Source organism: Sebastes umbrosus, chromosome 11 (assembly GCF_015220745.1).
Source record: "Sebastes umbrosus isolate fSebUmb1 chromosome 11, fSebUmb1.pri, whole genome shotgun sequence".
NCBI lineage: Eukaryota > Metazoa > Chordata > Actinopteri > Perciformes > Sebastidae > Sebastes > Sebastes umbrosus.
The window spans coordinates 24,656,957-24,676,169 of NC_051279.1; the positions used below are offsets into that span (position 1 = coordinate 24,656,957).

The following is a 19,213-nucleotide window of genomic DNA, read 5'->3' on the forward strand; positions in this document are numbered from 1 at the left end:
GCGGTGGTTCAGTCCAGAATGTGACGATGATCGCGTGTTACCGTAATGTGTCTAAAATGCTGCGACTTAAATAAAACTTTTTTTTTTTTCCTGATTTCTCTCCACAAAAAAACACTTTGCACGTCACGTGATTGATATCCAATCAGTTTGATATCGATTACTGACCTGATGAACCCTCCTGACAGGCTGCCGGTGGTTTTATTTTGAAGTGCTTCCTGTTTGCTCTCAGAGTTACGGTACCGGCCCGGTGTGGTGTGACAGCAGGAACACGGAGCTGATAGAAGGAGAGGAGCAGCTGATCGATCAGCAGCAGCTGATGATCGGTCGTTGTTGGTCACAGATGGAGGATCCAGTCTCTCAACCCAAACTGGTTCTGGTCTTCTGCGGCAAACGGAAGTCCGGAAAGGATTATGTGACGGACCTGATCCAGAACCGGTAAATAATCCACCAGCATGGTCTATTATCTGGTTATTATCGATTATCAGTGTTTCATATCGATCGCTTGTTGCTCTGAGAGTCTATGATCAGGTTTTAATTCAACATGATCGAATATTTATTTCTGTTTGAGAGGAAACTGATATCATAAAGTACTGCAGTACTTTCTGTTAGATTACTGCAGTACTTTCTATTAGATTACTGCAGTACTTTCTGTTAGATTACTGCAGTACTTTCTGATAGATTACTGCAGTACTTTCTGTTAGATTACTGCAGTACTTTCTGCTAGATTACTGCAGTACTTTCTGCTAGATTACTGCAGTACTTTCTGATAGATTACTGCAGTACTTTGTTAGATTACTGCAGTACTTTCTGCTAGATTACTGCAGTACTTTCTGATAGATTACTGCAGTACTTTGTTAGATTACTGCAGTACTTTCTGTTAGATTACTGCAGTACTTTCTATTAGATTACTGCAGTACTTTCTATTAGATTACTGCAGTACTTTCTGCTAGATTACTGCAGTACTTTCTGATAGATTACTGCAGTACTTTCTGTTAGATTACTGCAGTACTTTCTATTAGATTACTGCAGTACTTTCTGCTAGATTACTGCAGTACTTTCTGATAGATTACTGCAGTACTTTCTGTTAGATTGCTGCAGTACTTTCTGCTAGATTACTGCATTATATAACTAGGATGTAGTATATAATTAGTATATGAACAGTATATTATGATCATCATGATTACCTGTATAAAGCTGTTTTTATCTGATGTAGTTTAGGACGTGATGTTTGCTGCGTCCTGCGTCTGTCTGGACCTCTGAAACAGGAGTACGCTCAGGTAAGACCAACACCTGATGATACACAACACAACACAACACAACACAACACAACACAACACAACACATGGTTCATGAGTCATGCTGGTTATCTTGGTTCTGCTGAGTCATAAGGGTTCTGTTGGTTCTGCAGGAACACGGTCTGGACCTGGACCAATTGCTGGGACCTGGTCTTTATAAGGAGCAGTATCGAGCCGACATGATTCGCTGGGGAGAAACACGGCGATGCCAGGACCCCGGATTTTTCTGTCGCCTAGCAACCAGAGGAACACGGCAACCTGTCTGGGTACATCACCGTCCACCGCTTCTGTCCCCTGCTTCTGTCCACCGCTTCTGTCCCCCCCTTTATCCCCTGCTTCTGTCTCGCACTTCTGTTCCGCGCTGCTGTCTCCCACTTCTGTCCCCCGCTTCCGTCAACCACTTCTGTCCATCGTTTCTGTCCCCTGCTTCTGTCCACCGCTTCTGTCCCACCCTTTGTCCCCTGCTTCTGTCCCGCACTTCTGTCCCGCGCTTCTATCTCCCGCTTCTGTCCTCCGCTTCTGTCCCCCGCTTCCGTCAACCACTTCTGTCCACCGCTTCTGTCCACTGCTTCTGTCCCCCCCTTTGTCCCCTGCTTCTGTCCTGCGCTTCTGTCTCCCGCTTCTGTCCCCCCCTTTGTCCCGCGCTTCTGTCTCCCGCCTCTGTTCCCTGCTTCTTACTCCTGCTTCTGTCCCCCGCTTCCGACAACCACTTCTGTCCACCACTTCTGTCCCTTCGCTTTTGTACCCCGCTTCTGTCCCCCACTTTGCCACGAAGCGTTTCCAACTATTGAGGTGGTGAGTGATGCTCTCTGATTGGTCAGGTGGTGAGTGATGCTCTCTGCTCTCTGATTGGTCAGGTGGTGAGTGATAATCTCTGATTGGTCAGGTGGTGAGTGATACTCTCTGATTGGTCAGGTGGTGAGTGATACTCTCTGATTGGTCAGGTGGTGAGTGATGCTCTCTGATTGGTCAGGTGGTGAGTGATGCTCTCTGATTGGTCAGGTGGTGAGTGATGCTCTCTGATTGGTCAGGTGGTGAGTGATGCTCTCTGATTGGTCAGGTGGTGAGTGATGCTCTCTGATTGGTCAGGTGGTGAGTGATACTCTCTGCTCTCTGCTCTCTGATTGGTCAGGTGGTGAGTGATACTCTCTGCTCTCTGCTCTCTGATTGGTCAGGTGGTGAGTGATGCGCGGCGGCTCTCAGACCTTCAGTGGTTCTGGTCAGAGTTTCCTCGACAGGCTCAAAGTGTCAGAGTTCAAAGTTCAGAAGAAACACGCAAACAGAGGGGGTGGAGTTTCTCCGCAGGTAAGGTTACCTGTCTGTCTGTCTCTCTGTTTGTCTGTCTGTCTGTCTCTCTACCTGTCATCTGTTTACCTGTCTGTCTGTCTGTCTGTCTCTCAGGTGTGGATGATGCAGAGTCAGAGTGCGGGTTGGACAGCGGGGTTGAATTTGATTGGATCATCACTAACGAGGCCGACGCCCCCTCGTTAGAGGAGCAGCTACAGCCAATCCTGAAGCTGGCTGAGGAAGCAGCTTCATCATCACTCTGATAATCACTGATCAATAACTTTATTGCTAACTGCAGATCGTTCAGTAACAGCAGCAGGTCTGTGGAGCTGATCACCGTTTTCTCTCTTTTTTGAGTCTGCAGCCAAACAACGTATATCACTAAGAAGTGAAAGTCAATAGTTTGTTCCATGTCAACATCAGCTCCCAGCAGCAGAGCTACGCTTCCGCCATTTTGGACTGGAAGACACTACCAGACGCCAGTAAAAACGTCCGCCTACAAAGAGACGTACGGAAGCAAAACTAAATTTCTATTCTATTGTCATATTCTACTGAAATGTCCTGTATTGAACAATAAAATATTATAAATATAATAAGGGTTTTCAGTCCAAAATGGCATCAGCGACTTGTCAAGAAAAACACAGCAGTTTTGTCTCTTTGCTTCGATACTCTTTGCTGCAGCTCCGTCACTCTCAGGTTGTTTACATCATCACTCAGAGCAAAGACTGATGGGAGATTCTCACCTGTAAAAAGTCACCTGTCAGCCACTCTATAATAATACATGACGATCTGTTGATTAATGAACTGAAACTATAAGTACATTTGATTTGTTTATTGATCTGTACATCAGTCGTTTCTTTGAAGGAGCTAAATGGGAGATTGGGAGCATTTCTATTGCCTCTGCACGGCTCTCAAAATGGCAACAGTCGAGCAGGCAGCTCGCTGCTAACGGCAAACAACGTATATTGCCAAGAAGTGAAAGTCAATAGATCGTTCTATGTCAACATCAGCACCCGGACTGAAAGAGACTACCAGACGCAAATAAAATGTCATCCTACAAAGAGACGTACAAAAGTAAAACTAAATTATTTCTATTTTATTGTCATATTCTACTGAAATGTCCTGTGTTTAACAATAAAATACTATAAATATAATAAGTGTTTTCAGTCCAAAATGGCAGCAGCAGCTGTTGTCAAAAAACACCAGAGTTTTGTCTCTTTGCTTCTTAAGTCTTTGCTAATGGTGCTAACAGTGAGGGACCAAAGGGTGGGCGCTACACTTCAATACAACAATAATCACATTTGTAGACATGATGATCAATTTAATAATCTTTTGTTTTAAACATGACTGTTTTGTAAAGACTGGGATTATTATATTTTGATCATTTAAAAAACACGTAAAACATAAGCAGAAACCAGTTACAGTACTACATTTCCTAAAACGTCGATTGTATGATACATTATTGTACTTTTTACTGCACATTTACCTGAAAGTTACTTTTTAAGATTTTTAACAAATAAAATAAAATGTTATAAATGAAATGTAATGATAATAATAATAAACCACAGTGAGTCAGTTTGGATCTACATACCAGTGACGGTGCTTTTATTTTATAAAATCCTGTCTCTTTGTGTCATGATTTATTACAATGAGCTGTGACATCAGCACGGCAATGACATCATCTCCGGCTTCCAGGTAAAAACATTTCCATTTATTCATGTCATCAGGTCAAAAGTCACCTGTGTCTCCGATTGGCCCCTGGACTACCAAGCATGGCAGTGGAATGCCTCGCTGTGATTGGCTACCTTAAACTACACCCCCAGGAACAAAAATAATAAATCATTGGCTGACAGGACTTCGGCTCTAATCAATCAATCATTAATTAATTAATGTGGCAACAAAAACAAAGTAACGACAAACCGTTAAGACAAACACTTAATTAGTCCGTTAGTTCTTAACGAGGTCACGGCTGTAAGTCACAGTTAAACTCCCTTATAACAAAACATATCAAGCAGCTCCTCGTCTGGCCTCCTGCACATAATACTGAGGAGGGGAGGGGGGAGTTGGCACTGTCAGTGGGGGAGGAGGAGGGAGGAGGGAGGAGGGAGGAGGGAAGAGGAGGTCCAGACACGAGGAGTAAATTAAAGCAACACTCCAAATGTGACTTTAAGAATCAGATGGAATGTGTGAAAGCAGGAATCTTTAAGAAAGGAGAAGGAGAGGCCTAAACCGCCCTGACTCCTCCCTCACATCCACCAGGAGAGGAGGAGGTGAAGGAAGGAGGAGGAATGTTTCCTGAAGTCCAAGCAGCCAGCCGAGGGATGTGAGGGGGGAGGAAGGAGCAGCTAGAGGGATGTGAGGGGGGGAGGAAAGGAGTAGCTAGAGGGATGTGAGGGGGGAGGAAGGAGCAGCTAGAGGGATGTGAAGGGGGGAGGAAAGAGCAGCTAGAGGGATGTGAAGGGGGGAGGAAAGAAGCAGCTAGAGGGATGTGAGGGTGGGAGGAAAGGAGTAGCTAGAGGGATGTGAAGGGGGAGGAAAGGAGCAGGGGGAGGAATGTTTTGGCCACAGAGTTTGACCCTGACCTCCCGAACATCCCCCAGGAAAGGAGGAGAGGGGAGTAACAGCGGAAGGAGAGGAAGAGTCATAGGAATGTTTCGGCCACAGAGTCCCTGACGTCCACCTGTCGGGCAGCAGAAGGGAGGAGCAGCGGGGGAGGAGGAAATTCAGCAGGAGTTGAGCTCCGCTATGGTCTGATCCAGATTCGACTGAAGCTCCATGTTGGCGTCTCTAGCCGAAGTCAGAGAGTCTGTAACAGAAACAAATAAACATCAAAAAGTCAGAGATCAAATCAATAAAACAATTCATTCGTCAATTTCATTAAACAACAAAATGCCATACCTTTTCCAAAACTTTCAAGAATTGTACTAATTCCATAACGTTTCCAGGTTTTCCATGACCATGGAAAGCCTGATACAATTGTTCTAATAGAAGAAGAAGAAACAGTCTCACCTTCCAGAATCTCGACTGCTTTCTCCAGTTTGGCCACTTTACGTTCCGCATTCTCAGCTCTGCTCTCAGCCTGCAAACAGGAAGTGAACAATTTCTCTTACAAACATTACGGCTTAAAGATCTTTGCATTAGACCAATATGATCAGGTGTATACAAAAAAAAACCCAGAAATAACAGGAAGTCAGCAGGTCACATGTAACAAACAGGAAGTCAGTGTCTCACCTCCTTGAGTTTGTTGCTCAGGTTCTTGATCTCCTCTTCATACCTGTCTTCCTTCAGAGTGTACTGAGAGAGAGAGAGAGAGAGAGACAGCCAATCAGAGAACCAGGTGTATTGACACACAAACAGCCAATCAGGTATGAGGACACCTCTGATTGTATCATTCCTCCATCACACCTGCTTCAGGTCTGCACTCATGATGTCACGAGAACCGATACTTCAGTACCAAGTCAATGCCAAAATTGTGAAAACTTAGAACCGTACGTACTGTCGGGGCTTGAGACTAACGGTGTCCCGTCGTCCCGGGTACGATAGATAACGTGTTTGGGACGCAGTAAACGTCTATCGACGCATCCAGGCGATGCACCCTATTTTTTCCTGATAATGCTACATGGTCAACAACAACAAATCGGTGTTTAAGTCAGCAGGACGTGAGCTAGTTAACGTTAGCTGTTAGCTTCGTGCAGGACTGTGCTGGCTGCTAACGGCTAACGTTAACTAGCTCTCGTCTTGCTGATTTCAACACGGGAGGTGCCACTGGTTCACATTATGATGCTTTCAAGCTCTATTCGGTAACAGTAACAGGCCAGATCAGTTTATTAGGAACAGACTGATGACTGTTAAACTTAAATTATAAATGTAATTAAAGCTGCAAGCAGCGATAAACGGGCCCTGACTCGTTGATGAAGCGTTACCCAACCTCCAATAGGCCTTCCTGTTGGGTTTTGGGTATACCTCCAAAAGGCTTTTTTGTGCGTCTCCACATGTTATATCTGCCTACCAAATTTCATACATGTAGGTGAAACCTGAAGGAGGGGCTTGATTTTTCCAACTTTGTAAGGGGCGCTAGTGAGCCATTTTGCAACACCCAAACCCGTGACCCTTAAAATAACAAATTTTACACCGCGTCTAATAAGTGTGCAAAGTTTCACAACTTTTCGAGCACCTTAAGGCCCTCAAAAAGGCAATTAATTTTAATAATAATAATAATTCCTAGTTTCAATAGGGCCTTCGCTGCCAGACATTGTCGCTGCCTTAATGACTTTGAAAGCACAGCTGACCTTTGACCTTACTGCACTGATGTAGAGGTGTTCTCCAGGGTGTTTCACTCCCATACAAATAGAATGAGAGTAAAACGCTCATTGAACGGTCTGCTGTGGTCATTTGACTTGTTCAAAAGAAAATGGTAATTGTTGTTAGTTATGGTGACGCGAGTCACGGGGACTGTAAAGTCACGAGCCGCTACGATCATCCTGCTATAGCGATCTGAATGTCCGTTCTACTCATTTTATTTCTACGATTGGCACACTGTTGGGTCTGACCACACCCATCAGTGATGCTCAACCATCACACTGGTGTTCAAACTGGTGTGAAGTAACTCAGAGCTCTTTCAGGACCTCCTCCTACCTTCTCAGCCTGGGCCTCCAGAGACTTTGAACTAGTGAAGAAAGTTTTCAGCTCCTCCTCCAGCCCTCGACTCTTACTGCAGGTCAAAGGTCAAATCAGACGACAGATGGTGTCAAACAGGTAATGTGTTGTGTTTTCGTGTTATTTGGGTCTGTTTCAGAAAGCAGATTTAGTGAAAACTGAGTTTAAGTTAATTTCATCTCAGTTACTGTGGTTCGTTCACTGGACTCAGATCAGTGAATTCAGCTCCTGTTTGCCTCGCTGTCGTTTTTGTGGTTAAAACCAGTTATGAACCATCATAAACTCTGAAGTGTGTTGTATGGTGTCAGAACGGTGTTGTGCGTAGTTTGGTGTCAGACTGGTGTTGTGCGTAGTCTGTTGTCGGACCAGTGTCGTGCATAGTTTGGTGTCATGTGTAGTTTGGTGTGGAACTGGTGTTGTGCGTAGTTTGATGTTGGACCAGCGTCGAGTGTAGTTTGGTGTCGAACTGGTGTTGTGTAGTTTGGTGCTGGACCGATGTCATGCGTAGCTTGGTGTTGGACCGGTATTGGTGTAGTTTGGTGTCTGACTGATGTCGAGTGTAGTTTGCTGTCGGACCGGTGTCGTGCGTAGTTTGGTGTCTGACTGATGTCGAGTGTAGTTTGCTGTCGGACCGGTGTCGTGCGTAGTTTGGTGTCTGACTGATGTCGAGTGTAGTTTGGTGTCGGACCGGTGTCGTTTGTACTTTGGTGTCGCACCGGTGTTGAGTGTAGTTTGATGTCAGACCGGTGTCGTGCGTAGTGTGGTGTCGGACCGGTGTTGTGTGTAGTTTGGTGTCGGATCGGTGTTGAGTGTAGTTTGATGTCAGACTGGCGTCGTGCGTAGTTTGGTGTCGGATCGGTGTTGAGTGTAGTTTGGTGTCGGATCGGTGTTGAGTGTAGTTTGATGTCGGACTGGCGTCGTGCGTAGTGTGGTGTCGGACAGGTGCTGTGTGTAGTTTGGTGTCGGACAGGTGCTGTGTGTAGTTTGGTGTCGGACAGGTGCTGTGTGTAGTTTGGTGTCAGACAGGTGCTGTGTGTAGTTTGGTGTCAGACAGGTGCTGTGTGTAGTTTGGTGTCAGACAGGTGCTGTGTGTAGTTTGGTGTCAGACAGGTGCTGTGTGTAGTTTGGTGTCAGACAGGTGCTGTGTGTAGTTGGGTGTCAGACAGGTGATGTGTGTAGTTTGGTGTCAGACAGGTGCTGTGTGTAGTTTGGTGTCAGACAGGTGCTGTGTGTAGTTTGGTGTCAGACAGGTGCTGTGTGTAGTTGGGTGTCAGACAGGTGCTGTGTGTAGTTTGGTGTCAGACAGGTGCTGTGTGTAGTTGGGTGTCAGACAGGTGATGTGTGTAGTTTGGTGTCAGACAGGTGCTGTGTGTAGTTTGGTGTCAGACAGGTGCTGTGTGTAGTTTGGTGTCTGCAGCAGGTTAAAAGTCATGCAGAGAGCAGCAGCAGGAGGAAGAGCTGAAGCAGCAACAAAAGGTCAAAGGTTAGAGGTCATAGGAGGCAGCAGGAGGTCAGGGGGAGGAGCTTCTCTGGTTTGATTGACAGCAGGTGGGAGGTCAGGTGAGCCTCAGTACCTTGTCCTCTGACGCCTGCAGGCTCTTCAGAGATTGGTCGAAACTCCTCAACTGCTCCTCCAACCTCCGAACCTTACTGTTAGACATGTAGGAGGATAGACAGGTAGACGGACAGGTGGACAGACAGGCAGCAGGACATGCAGCAGCACCGACATGTTTCCATGGAAACAGACAGGAAGAGAAAGATGGATGCAGTAAGATTAGAGCGCGGTTAGTGAAGCACTGTGACATCACACTGAGGTCATCAGTCTGATCATTACTGACACCACATGCACATTCTGCAGAGGAACTATTACTACTAACCCTAATAATATTATAATACCTCACCATAGTACGTTATGATACCTCATAGTAAGATATGATACCTCATTATAGTACGTTATAATAGATCATAGTACGTTATAAAACATCATAGTACGTTATAGTACCTAATTTTAGTTCGTTATAATACCTCATTATAGTACTACGTTATAATACCTTATTATAACGTGCTATAAAACCTAATTTTAGTACGTTATAATTTCTCATTATAGTACAGTATACCTCATTTTAGTTTTTTATAATACCTCATTATAGTATGTTATAATGCCTCATTACAGAACATCATAATAACTTATAGTACATTATAAGACCTCATTTTAGAATGTTATAATACCTCTCTCTAAACTCTCTCTACCTGTCTGTCTCTCTTTCTCTATCTGTCTGTCAGCAATATCAGAGCAGAAGCAGCTTCATGATGTAAGCAGTTGTTAGACATGCACACACAAGTGTGTATATAATATATGGGTATTAAGTGTGATGTTTATACTGTATATTGTGTGTGTGTGTGTGTGTGTGTATTATAGACCTCTCTGCCTGCTCAGCTCTGTCTTCAGCTCGTTCCAGCTCTCCTTCCAGCATCAACAGTTTACGAGCCACCTGTCAAACATGATGCAACATGATGTCATAGATTCTCTCTGACAGCTGATGTTAATACAATACAATAAGAGTACACACATGGTGCATTTATGCATCTTTTAAAAGGGACAGTACACTTTAACCACCATCACTGTAGATGTGGCAGTGTTAGGGTTTGTTGTCTAACACTGCAACTGTCTAACAATCAACATGTGAAATCAGAAGTCGGCAAAACATGAAGCAGTTAAAAGAAGTATACATGAAGTGTAGGACATATTTGTCTACCCGTGTCAGCGGGTATAAGAAGTATCAACGTAATTTTGGAGCGTTATTTAACCTCCTTCATGACAAGCTAGTATGACATGGTTGGTACCAATAGATTCATTAGGTTTCCAAGTTTACTATGAAACCAGTATCGGATTTTTCTTCTGCCTTTCTTTCGGACATTTTCTTTTTTTCAGACAAAAACCCTCACACATTCACATATCTTGAGATCAGAGGTTGAGGGACCCCTTTGAAAATGGCTATGATTCATATGTCAGTATTATATGATACCAGTATCAGACTTTTCTTCTGCCTTTCTTTATGAAATTTTCCAGATTTTTTTTTTTTTTAATACTTTTTATGGACAATTTTCATACATTTTTCTGACTTTTTTTCTAGCGGAGCCCACTACAACCTAAAAATCACAAGTTACATTAATGTGTTGAAGAAATTAGTGGCGTTAAAACGAATTTGCATTAACCCATTATTATCGCGTTAACTTGGACAACCTATATATATATATAACATACTATATAAATATAATGTTATGCATTTGTATATGTACTTCTTCATATTTGCGGTCGGCCTCCTCAGCAATGTGTTTGGCTTCTTTCAGGTGACACTCCAGTAAATCCATCTTCTCTTCATCCTTCAGAGCTCTGTTCTCTATCACCTTCATACCTCTGAAAGAGAGACAGGAAGACCGACATAGTATTATAAATCAGCCTGTTCTTGTTTGAGGAATAATATCTGCCTCCTCCAGGTGTGTTGAGGTGAGTCTGACCTCTCGCTCTCGTCAGCACACTTCTCCACCTCGTCCAGTTTACGGAGGGTGCAGCTCAGTTTCTCCTGAGCACACTCCAGCTCGTCATCATTGAGCTGCAGACGGCGAGATAGAGCAATCACCTGCTCCTCCGCCTGCAAGACACACAGCAGGGATGAGACAGCCCATCAGTCAGGTTCACCTGTCTCAGGTATACAGTGTGTGTGTGTGTGTGTGTGTGTGTGTGTGTGTGTTATCACAGGCTGCAGTTTACCACACAGGATGTTAACACACTGATAAAACACTGCACTCTACTGCAGTACACCATGGTGCAGCTCACATACTAATACTACAAAGCAGACAGACTCCTCACCTGCAAACATACCTCACATTCCTCTTCAACACATTCAGGTATTCATGGCATCTGACACAACCTGACAGACCCTCCCCCATCACCTGTACAGGTGTGTGTCAGTGTTTTGTAGGTGTGTGTACCTCCTCTCTGCTCCTCCATCACCTGTACAGGTGTTGTGTCAGTGTGTTGTAGGTGTGCTTACCTCCTCTCTTGTCTTCTTCTCCTTTTCCGCCTCCTGCTGCAGTTTGGCAGCTCTGTCCTCAGCTGCCTCCGCCTGCTCCTGCAGCACTTGGATCTTCTTCTTCACCGCCTGGATGTTGTTCTGTCCACTCATTTTCTTCTTCTTTTTCTACTGCCGGAGGAATGAGAATAAAGTCATAAGTTTAAGAGAAAAAAGTCGTAGTATTATGAGAATAAAGAAATATTATAAAGTAGTTATTTTACTTGTTATTTTAGAGGGTAAATTGTGTGTAAATGAGGAACGTGGAGCATCTTGTGAAGTTATACTTTAGTTTAGGTTTCACAAGTAACCAAATGATTCATCTTTTGGCACATCAGCACCACATTATCATCAGTATCAGGACCTAGAAAAAGATTATGCAAGAAACTGTTTATTCTGAAGAAAGAACCACACAGACCTGCTGGAGGAAAGTGGCTCTTCTGTGGAGGGGGAAATTACTTTTATGACCTTATTCTCGTGATAAAACTTTTTTTTTCTTTAAATAGTATGAGTTTATTCTCATTAAACTACGACTTTTTTTCTAGTAATATGACTTAATTCTCGAAATCTCAAATTTTTTTTGCCCCTCAATGTGGCTCTAATACTCTGTCGCAATATATTTATATTATATAATATATGTATCGTATATTGATTATACATTATATTAGATTATGTTTTAATTGTATATTAATATTGCATATTGTAGATATATGAAATACATGAAATGTCATCTCTCTCTTTGATTACATATATGTGTGTGTATATATGTATGTAATAAAAAAATATTGCATACTGTGAATTATTCTACATGTATTGTATATTAGTATTGTGAATTATTGTACATGTATTGTATATTAATATTGTGAATTATTCTACATGTATTGTATATTAATATTGTGAATTATTCTACATGTATTGTATATTAATATTGTGAATTATTCCACATGTATTGTATATTAATATTGTGAATTATTCCACATGTATTGTATATTAATATTGTGAATTATTCTACATGTATTGTATATTAATATTGTGAATTATTCTACATGTATTGTATAAAAATATTGTGAATTATTCTACATGTATTGTATATTAATATTGTGAATTATTCCTCATGTATTGTATATTAATATTGTGAATTATTCTACATGTATTGTATATTAATATTGTGAATTATTCTACATGTATTGTATATTAATATTGTGAATTATTCTACATGTATTGTATAAAAATATTGTGAATTATTCTACATGTATTGTATATTAATATTGTGAATTATTCCTCATGTATTGTATATTAATATTGTGAATTATTCTACATGTATTGTATATTAATATTGTGAATTATTCCTCATGTATTGTATATTAATATTGTGAATTATTCCTCATGTATTGTATATTAATATTGTGAATTATTCTACATGTATTGTATATTAATATTGTGAATTATTCTACATGTATTGTATATTAATATTGTGAATTATTCCTCATGTATTGTATATTAATATTGTGAATTATTCTACATGTATTGTATATTAATATTGTGAATTATTCCTCATGTATTGTATATTAATATTGTGAATTATTCTACATGTATTGTATATTAATATTGTGAATTATTCCTCATGTATTGTATATTAATATTGTGAATTATTCTACATGTATTGTATATTAATATTGTGAATTATTCCTCATGTATTGTATATTAATATTGTGAATTATTCTACATGTATTGTATATTAATATTGTGAATTATTCTACATGTATTGTATATTAATATTGTGAATTATTCCTCATGTATTGTATATTAATATTGTGAATTATTCTACATGTATTGTATATTAATATTGTGAATTATTCTACATGTATAGTATATTAATACTGTGAATTATTCCTCATGTATTGTATATTAATATTGTGAATTATTCTACATGTATTGTATATTAATATTGTGAATTATTCTACATGTATTGTATATTAATATTGTGAATTATTCTACATGTATTGTATATTAATATTGTGAATTATTCTACATGTATTGTATATTAAGTAGTGTATTTAGTATTTCTGAGTCTGACGTGTTGTTGTTCTGTAGTTAGCTGCTGATGCTAACAGCGGACCACCGCCCTGTTAGCCTGTTAGCATGTGTCCTAGCTAGTAGAAACCAGATCAGGTGTTCTTCACTGATTCTTCTCACCTGTCTGAGTCCTCTGAAGAAAACACACCTGCGGCTCGAGCCCGACGTCACCTGACACACCTGTTCACTTCCCTGTTAGTTAGTTAGCTGTTAGCAGGCTAACTAGCTGTTAGCAGGCTAGCTGCTGGGTCACTTGTTAAACTGGATCAAGTTGTAGAAACAGCGGATAAACTGGGACTCTGCGTCGGTCTGAACCTCCACACGGACTCGGGTCTCTGGGTGGGAGTGTTGTGGTCCTGGTCTGGACTTCAGGTCTCTGTCGGTGCTGGTTCTGGTCTTGTTTCTGGGGTCTGATCCGCTTCCTCATCCAGCCAACTCCCAACTAACCAAACGACAACACCCTCTTCCGGGTTAAATGCCCTCCACAGGAAGTGACGACAGACAGTGACCTCTCCAAATTAAAAGATTCAAGATTCAAGATTCAAGATGTTTATTGTCACGCCGGTTATACAGGTACAAACGTGTGAAATACTTTTTGCTGGGAAGCTCCATTAAAATAATAAGTTGTATTACATTTACATTACAATTTAATTTACATTACAATTATAAAAGGAAATACTTTGTACAAGGGCATATTAAGAACATATACATTAAGAACATATACAGTATATACATTATAAGATATATTTTTGTGTGAGAAGGTGTATGAATTATATATTTAAAAGTCTGATGGCCTGGGGGAAAAAACTGTTCCTCAGTCTGCTGGTGAGAGTCCTGGGATTAAATATGGATAAAAGTGATTTAATTAAGGATTGGTGCTATCTATCAGAAAAAGACTATTCGCATGTTACGAACTAAATATCTCAAATTCCCCATAACTCCCAAAGCAAAAGAAATCCCTTTTAAAATATTAAATGGAGTGTATCCATCCAGTGATTTTTTTTCATTGTATGTATTCTGGAGCTTTATGGCTTCTGATATACATGACTGGCTTTTCCCAAAAGTTTCTCATCTGGAAAACTTCTCTCAAAAGGACATTGTTTATGGACTTGTCATGGAAAACAACAAAGACGACTTTCTGCTGAATAACATTCTCATTCTTGGAACATTTTATTTGCACAAATCCAAGTATATGAAAGTGAAACCTAGGTTTAATGTGTTTCATTCTGAGTTTCTTTTGTACATAAAAGCCCTTAAAGTCATGAAAAACAAAAATGCATTGAAACTTCTTAGCATAATAGAAGAATATGAATTACAGGTACAGCCCTAGCCCTTAATTTAATGTATTATTATTTTCATGTATAATTTTTCATATTTTATTTGTTCTTGTTCTGTATGCACCTTGTCCTTTTACTTGAATGCAATGATCTATGAGCCATGTTGTTTGTAAATTTGAATTTGTTTAATAAAAGAAAAAGGGTTGGTGCTACCACCATCACTCCAAGGTAGCTTGTAATTTGTATCATTGCTGGAGCAGGAAGATTGTGAATAGGGAGATAGAACAGGATGATGACTGAATTGTATACTGATTTTTTTTATTGATTATATGTGTTTTTGTATGTGTATGTACTGCGTGTGCGTATATGTATGTATATGTGTATACAGTATATATATATATATATATGTATATATAAATATATTTTATTTAATTTTATTGTTTTCAATTTAATTTTTTTACTTGTGTATATTCTTTTTACTTATTTATCTATTTTGTTTATATATAATATTTTTTTCTTGTATCCATACTGGATTATTTTATATTAATATTAGGTTTGTTAAGTTTCTTTGTACCGAGAATGTTATTATTGGGGACGTTTGTGAATGTTTGTTCTGTTGTTTCAAAATGAACAAAAGAACAAAAAATATAATATTGGGGGAAAAAAAGTGATTTAATTAAAGTCTGGTCTGGTCATGCTTTATGTTGGTGATATTTTGATTTATTTTGGAAATAACACAATGGACAAAAATGTTAGTTTTTGAATCCAACTGTTTATAATATTAATCAAATTCCATTTTCATAAACTAAAATGAACACAGAAAAGCAAACTTTACCTTATTTCTATGGATATTAAGCTCTATTTCAATTCTTTAGTCGAGCTGAAAAATAGAAAAGCCACAAAAAACAAAACAATATTTAAAACATTAAATTATCGACTGTTACGTTATTATCTGTGCCTCTTAATATGTAATCTTTTTTTCCTCCTTATTTTGTTGAATGTAAAAAGCTTCTTGCACAATCACTTACTTTGAGAGCAAAGCTATTGACACTACAATCAAAAAATACTTTATTGCAGGTAAAATAAATTGATGATTAGAAATATATTAATGTGAATCAAAAACTTTTGTTTGTAAACAAAACTTTTGAATCAAAAGTTTTTGAATCGCATTAAAAACATTTTTAATCCATCAAGAGTTTCTAAAACTGTTTTAAGTGATCGGTCAGATATTTTGGAAGAAGCTAAAACAAAATGTATTTAATATAAGAATAAAATAAAGCATGAATGCTGCTGCAGATTAAACGTATTTTATGATTTTAATCTCCAGAAATAAAAACGCCAACATCAATGTTTTATCCAGCCGATTAGATTTATAATGAGCACACATACAAACAATAAACTTACAACAAAAATCATTTACAGTTTTCTGATCAAATCTTTATACAGACACTAAATTCAGCTCAAAGTTTCTAAAACTACAATAAGAAGATTCTGTTTCTGACTCCAGATCAGTTCAGTTTAGAGCTCAGTCCGAACATCAAACTGCTGTCACAGATCTCAGAATCGCAACCTGAACATCTGAACACGAACTCTCGGCGTTCAGCTCAAAGACAAACTGACGGTTTCCAGAGACGAGATTCAACGATCAGGAGGTTAAGTCATAAAACAGGATCACATGAGACAAAAATACCTGAAACCATCAACTGTAACAAACAGAGAGTTTTACTATTTTAATAAACATACAGCGAGAAAACATGTTGAAATATAAATGTGTAAATAACACAAATTGGCATCTTATTAAGAGAGGTTAAAAAGATTAATATTTATTGTTTTTAGACAGTCTGTCTGACTATATTTGTTCGTTCTCGGTGTATTTTAGAAATGTATAAATGTGTGTTACATTGATGGACTTGAACATGTTAATGTACACGGCAGATTGTTTTTGTATCATGTGATCTTTAACGGTTTATTCCTTCCTCATTAAATATGTTTATACAGCGTTCAGTCTGTCGTTCCTCCTCCTTTAAATCATAATGAGACAGTGAGATGTCCACCAAGAGTCCTTCACACTGAGATCATCACCGTCATCAGAATAAACACCAGAGCGGTGTCCATGGTTACTGTATCCATGGCGAATGTGCTCCTTCATCCATAATTTTTAAATCTATAATGAAATATTTGGACATCAGTAAACACTGTCAATAAAGTTCTGCTCTGCAGATCAAAGTGTTTTGGTTAAAGGGAAAGTTCTCCATCTTTAATGTGGACGTCCGGTCAGTGTTGATGCTCAATGTAGTCGATAGAAGCAATAAATGTTGCAATGGAACGAACTACTCTTGACTTTCACTTGTTAGCGATATACGTTGTTTGGTAGCGAGCAGGAGAACTCAGCTCTCTGGGTCAATATGGCAGCACTGAGGAATTTATTGCTTCAATGGACTACAATGACCATCAGCACTGACTGGACGTCCACATTAAAGATGGAGAATGTTCCCTTTAAGATGTTCACCTCATCTCAATAAAAACATCTTCAAACAAGCTGATTGGTTGCAACCAACCAATCAATAAGACAATATACGATCAGGTTCTATACAAGTATAAAAGAAATAGCCACGCTAACATGCTAACATGCTAACATGCTAATAGACAGGAGCACTTCAGCAGTGATCTCCTGTTTCAGTCAGACAGCAAACAGCTTCCTGTTTCCTTCTTGTTTTTTTGCAGTGGTCCTTTAAAAACGGTTTAATTCTGGAAACATTTCTGGAAACATATAAATTCTCACTTTAATCTTAAATTTAAAAAACAGTTTTTTGGTTTCACAAAAGACAGAAACTCAAACTTTAGTCTCTTTGACTAAAATCCTACAAAATGTTTCTAAAGTTAAACTACGTTTAGTTTTAGTTACCATATAAATACAGTTTATACCCCCCACCCCAGCAGGTTGTGACTGAAGCTGAAGGCATTCTGGGTAATGTAGTGTGGTGACCACTGAGGGAACCAGACAGAGAAAACAAGTGCTATGACACTATTTAAACTCCGCCCTCCCAATACAATGCCCCGCCCACTTCAGCGCCTGTGGGCGGGGCTCCAGCTGACGTGATGATGTAAACAGGTCACGTTATACTGTACTTCCTGTTTCTAACCTAACGGCAACAATCAGAAAACAATTCAGGAGCAAAAGTACGACAGCTGCGACCAGAAGTCCAATTTGGTCTAAAACACTTCTGTAAAACAGGAAATGACATCATCTCCAACTTTCATTACAAAAGTCTGACGGTGACTGTCACCGTAGTGACATCAGCGGAGGTCCCTGAGGTCATCAGCTATAGGTGTGATGTTAACTGGGATCAGCTCCGCTCTCGCTCTCCTCTGGGATGTCCTGCAGGTCTGAGAGGTCAGAGGTCAGAGGTTACCATGGTGACAGACAAACATCATCAAAAGTGATCATAATGCTCTCATTTCTATAATAATAATGATCAATAATAGTTATTGATGAGTTGTGCCGACCTCTGGGGCTGTCAGAGCGAGGAGAGATTCTCATCACTTCCTCCTCTTCCTCCTTGTTTCCTTCCTGGACGCCGTCTAATTGGTCAACCGGATCCTGGCTAGCCAATGGTGCGAGGGTGCGAGGCTCCGATTCCCTGCTGCCACGCCTTCTGCTCAACTGCTGACACAGACATCTTAGCTTAGCTTATGTTAGCTTAGCTTATTTAACTTAGCTTATTTAACTGAGATCCATTTAACTTAGCTCCATTTAGCTTAGCTTAGTTCATCCTGGGTTCCACAGAGCAGCTGGTTATCAGAGATAACGGGTACGACCACGACATAGGGCACGGCGGTGGTTAACAGCCGTCTTTGTTAACCAGGTTCCCTTTAAAGGGAGCATATATACTGTATATACATTTATATATATGTATTTGTATATATATATATTTGTATATATATTTATATATATATACATCCATACCATGGCGATGCGTACAGTCTGTGCTACTATAACTGCCCATTCCGTTTCATTACTGATTCATAACGTTTTCCCTCAGAGAAAATATCGTTATTAATATTCAGTCTGCCTCTGAAGAGAACAAAAACGGGTCCGGACCAGGTTAGCTGTTAGGTGTTACCATGGCGATCTAGCCAGGTTACTCTGACCGTACCTCGCTAACACACTGATATATCAGTATATCATATATCAGATATTATCACCGTTAGTGAAACAACTGACTCACCTGTTCTCCCTTGATGACATCACCAGTCTTTCCTTTGCTCTTCTTCTTGCTGCCAGGCTCCACCCCCTCTCCGGTTGGCTCCTCCCCCCTCAAACGCAGCCGTGTCACTTCCTCCTGGAGCAGCTCCACCTGCCGCCGCAGCAGCACCGCCTCGCCACCAGCATCCAGCCCCGTGTCCCGTGACATCGAGCGGCTGAGGCGGGGGGCGGGGCCTGTAGTAGACGAGGGGAGAAGGCCTGTTCCGATTGACAGTTCCAGGATGGAATCCTGACGAATCACAGCAGCCTGGAGGAGAGCCAAGAACGTAGACGTGTCACTTT

General features: G+C 40.2%; 3 protein-coding genes across 5 annotated transcripts in view; 1 reads left to right on the forward strand and 2 right to left on the reverse strand.

Annotated features, from left to right (window-relative positions):
• Positions 1-286: 286 nt before the first annotated feature.
• On the forward strand, positions 287-3,401 carry pmvk (phosphomevalonate kinase). The gene is made up of 5 exons (XM_037784525.1): positions 287-435; positions 1,214-1,277; positions 1,409-1,561; positions 2,471-2,600; positions 2,697-3,401. The coding sequence occupies exons 1-5, from the start codon at positions 317-319 to the stop codon at positions 2,843-2,845; spliced, it is 615 nt and encodes a 204-aa protein (XP_037640453.1). The 5' UTR covers positions 287-316; the 3' UTR covers positions 2,846-3,401.
• Positions 3,402-4,158: 757 nt separating this feature from the next.
• On the reverse strand, positions 4,159-13,845 carry LOC119496875 (tropomyosin alpha-3 chain-like). 3 transcript variants are annotated; one of them, XM_037784524.1, is made up of 9 exons: positions 13,508-13,845; positions 11,294-11,440; positions 10,758-10,891; positions 10,539-10,656; positions 9,660-9,730; positions 8,813-8,888; positions 5,814-5,876; positions 5,592-5,661; positions 4,159-5,388 (listed from the first exon to the last, which is right to left on the reverse strand). In XM_037784524.1, the coding sequence occupies exons 2-9, from the start codon at positions 11,423-11,425 to the stop codon at positions 5,306-5,308; spliced, it is 747 nt and encodes a 248-aa protein (XP_037640452.1). In that variant the 5' UTR covers positions 11,426-11,440; positions 13,508-13,845; the 3' UTR covers positions 4,159-5,305. The 3 variants fall into 3 exon arrangements, with proteins under 3 accessions (XP_037640452.1, XP_037640451.1, XP_037640450.1); XM_037784523.1 differs by lacking the exon at positions 8,813-8,888 and adding an exon at positions 7,218-7,293 and having other exon boundaries at positions 11,294-11,443; XM_037784522.1 differs by having other exon boundaries at positions 11,294-11,443; positions 13,508-13,844.
• Positions 13,846-16,014: 2,169 nt separating this feature from the next.
• The window catches only part of arhgef2 (rho/rac guanine nucleotide exchange factor (GEF) 2), a 28,964-nt gene continuing 25,765 nt past the window's right edge, over positions 16,015-19,213 (reverse strand). Inside the window, exons 20-22 of the mRNA XM_037784515.1 lie at positions 18,894-19,178; positions 18,172-18,328; positions 16,015-18,051 (exon numbers count right to left, since the gene is read on the reverse strand). Of these exons, the coding sequence (XP_037640443.1) occupies positions 18,002-18,051; positions 18,172-18,328; positions 18,894-19,178 (492 nt within the window). The 3' untranslated portion in view covers positions 16,015-18,001. The remainder of the gene's footprint in view (positions 18,052-18,171; positions 18,329-18,893; positions 19,179-19,213) is intronic.

Bases quoted from the DNA above. Each gene is read 5' to 3' on its own strand.
- pmvk (XM_037784525.1), top strand. From the start codon at position 317: ATGATCGGTCGTTGTTGGTCACAGATGGAGGATCCAGTCTCTCAACCC. The intron at 1,278-1,408 runs GTAAGACCAACA...TTGGTTCTGCAG, and splicing joins TGAAACAGGAGTACGCTCAG to GAACACGGTCTGGACCTGGA. The intron at 1,562-2,470 runs GTACATCACCGT...CTGATTGGTCAG, and splicing joins GAACACGGCAACCTGTCTGG to GTGGTGAGTGATGCGCGGCG.
- LOC119496875 (XM_037784524.1), bottom strand. From the start codon at position 11,425: ATGAGTGGACAGAACAACATCCAGGCGGTGAAGAAGAAGATCCAAGTG. The intron at 8,889-9,659 runs GTCTATAATACA...CATGTCTAACAG, and splicing joins AGAGCTGAGCAGGCAGAGAG to TAAGGTTCGGAGGTTGGAGG. The intron at 5,662-5,813 runs GTGAGACACTGA...TCCTGTTTGCAG, and splicing joins TGAGCAACAAACTCAAGGAG to GCTGAGAGCAGAGCTGAGAA.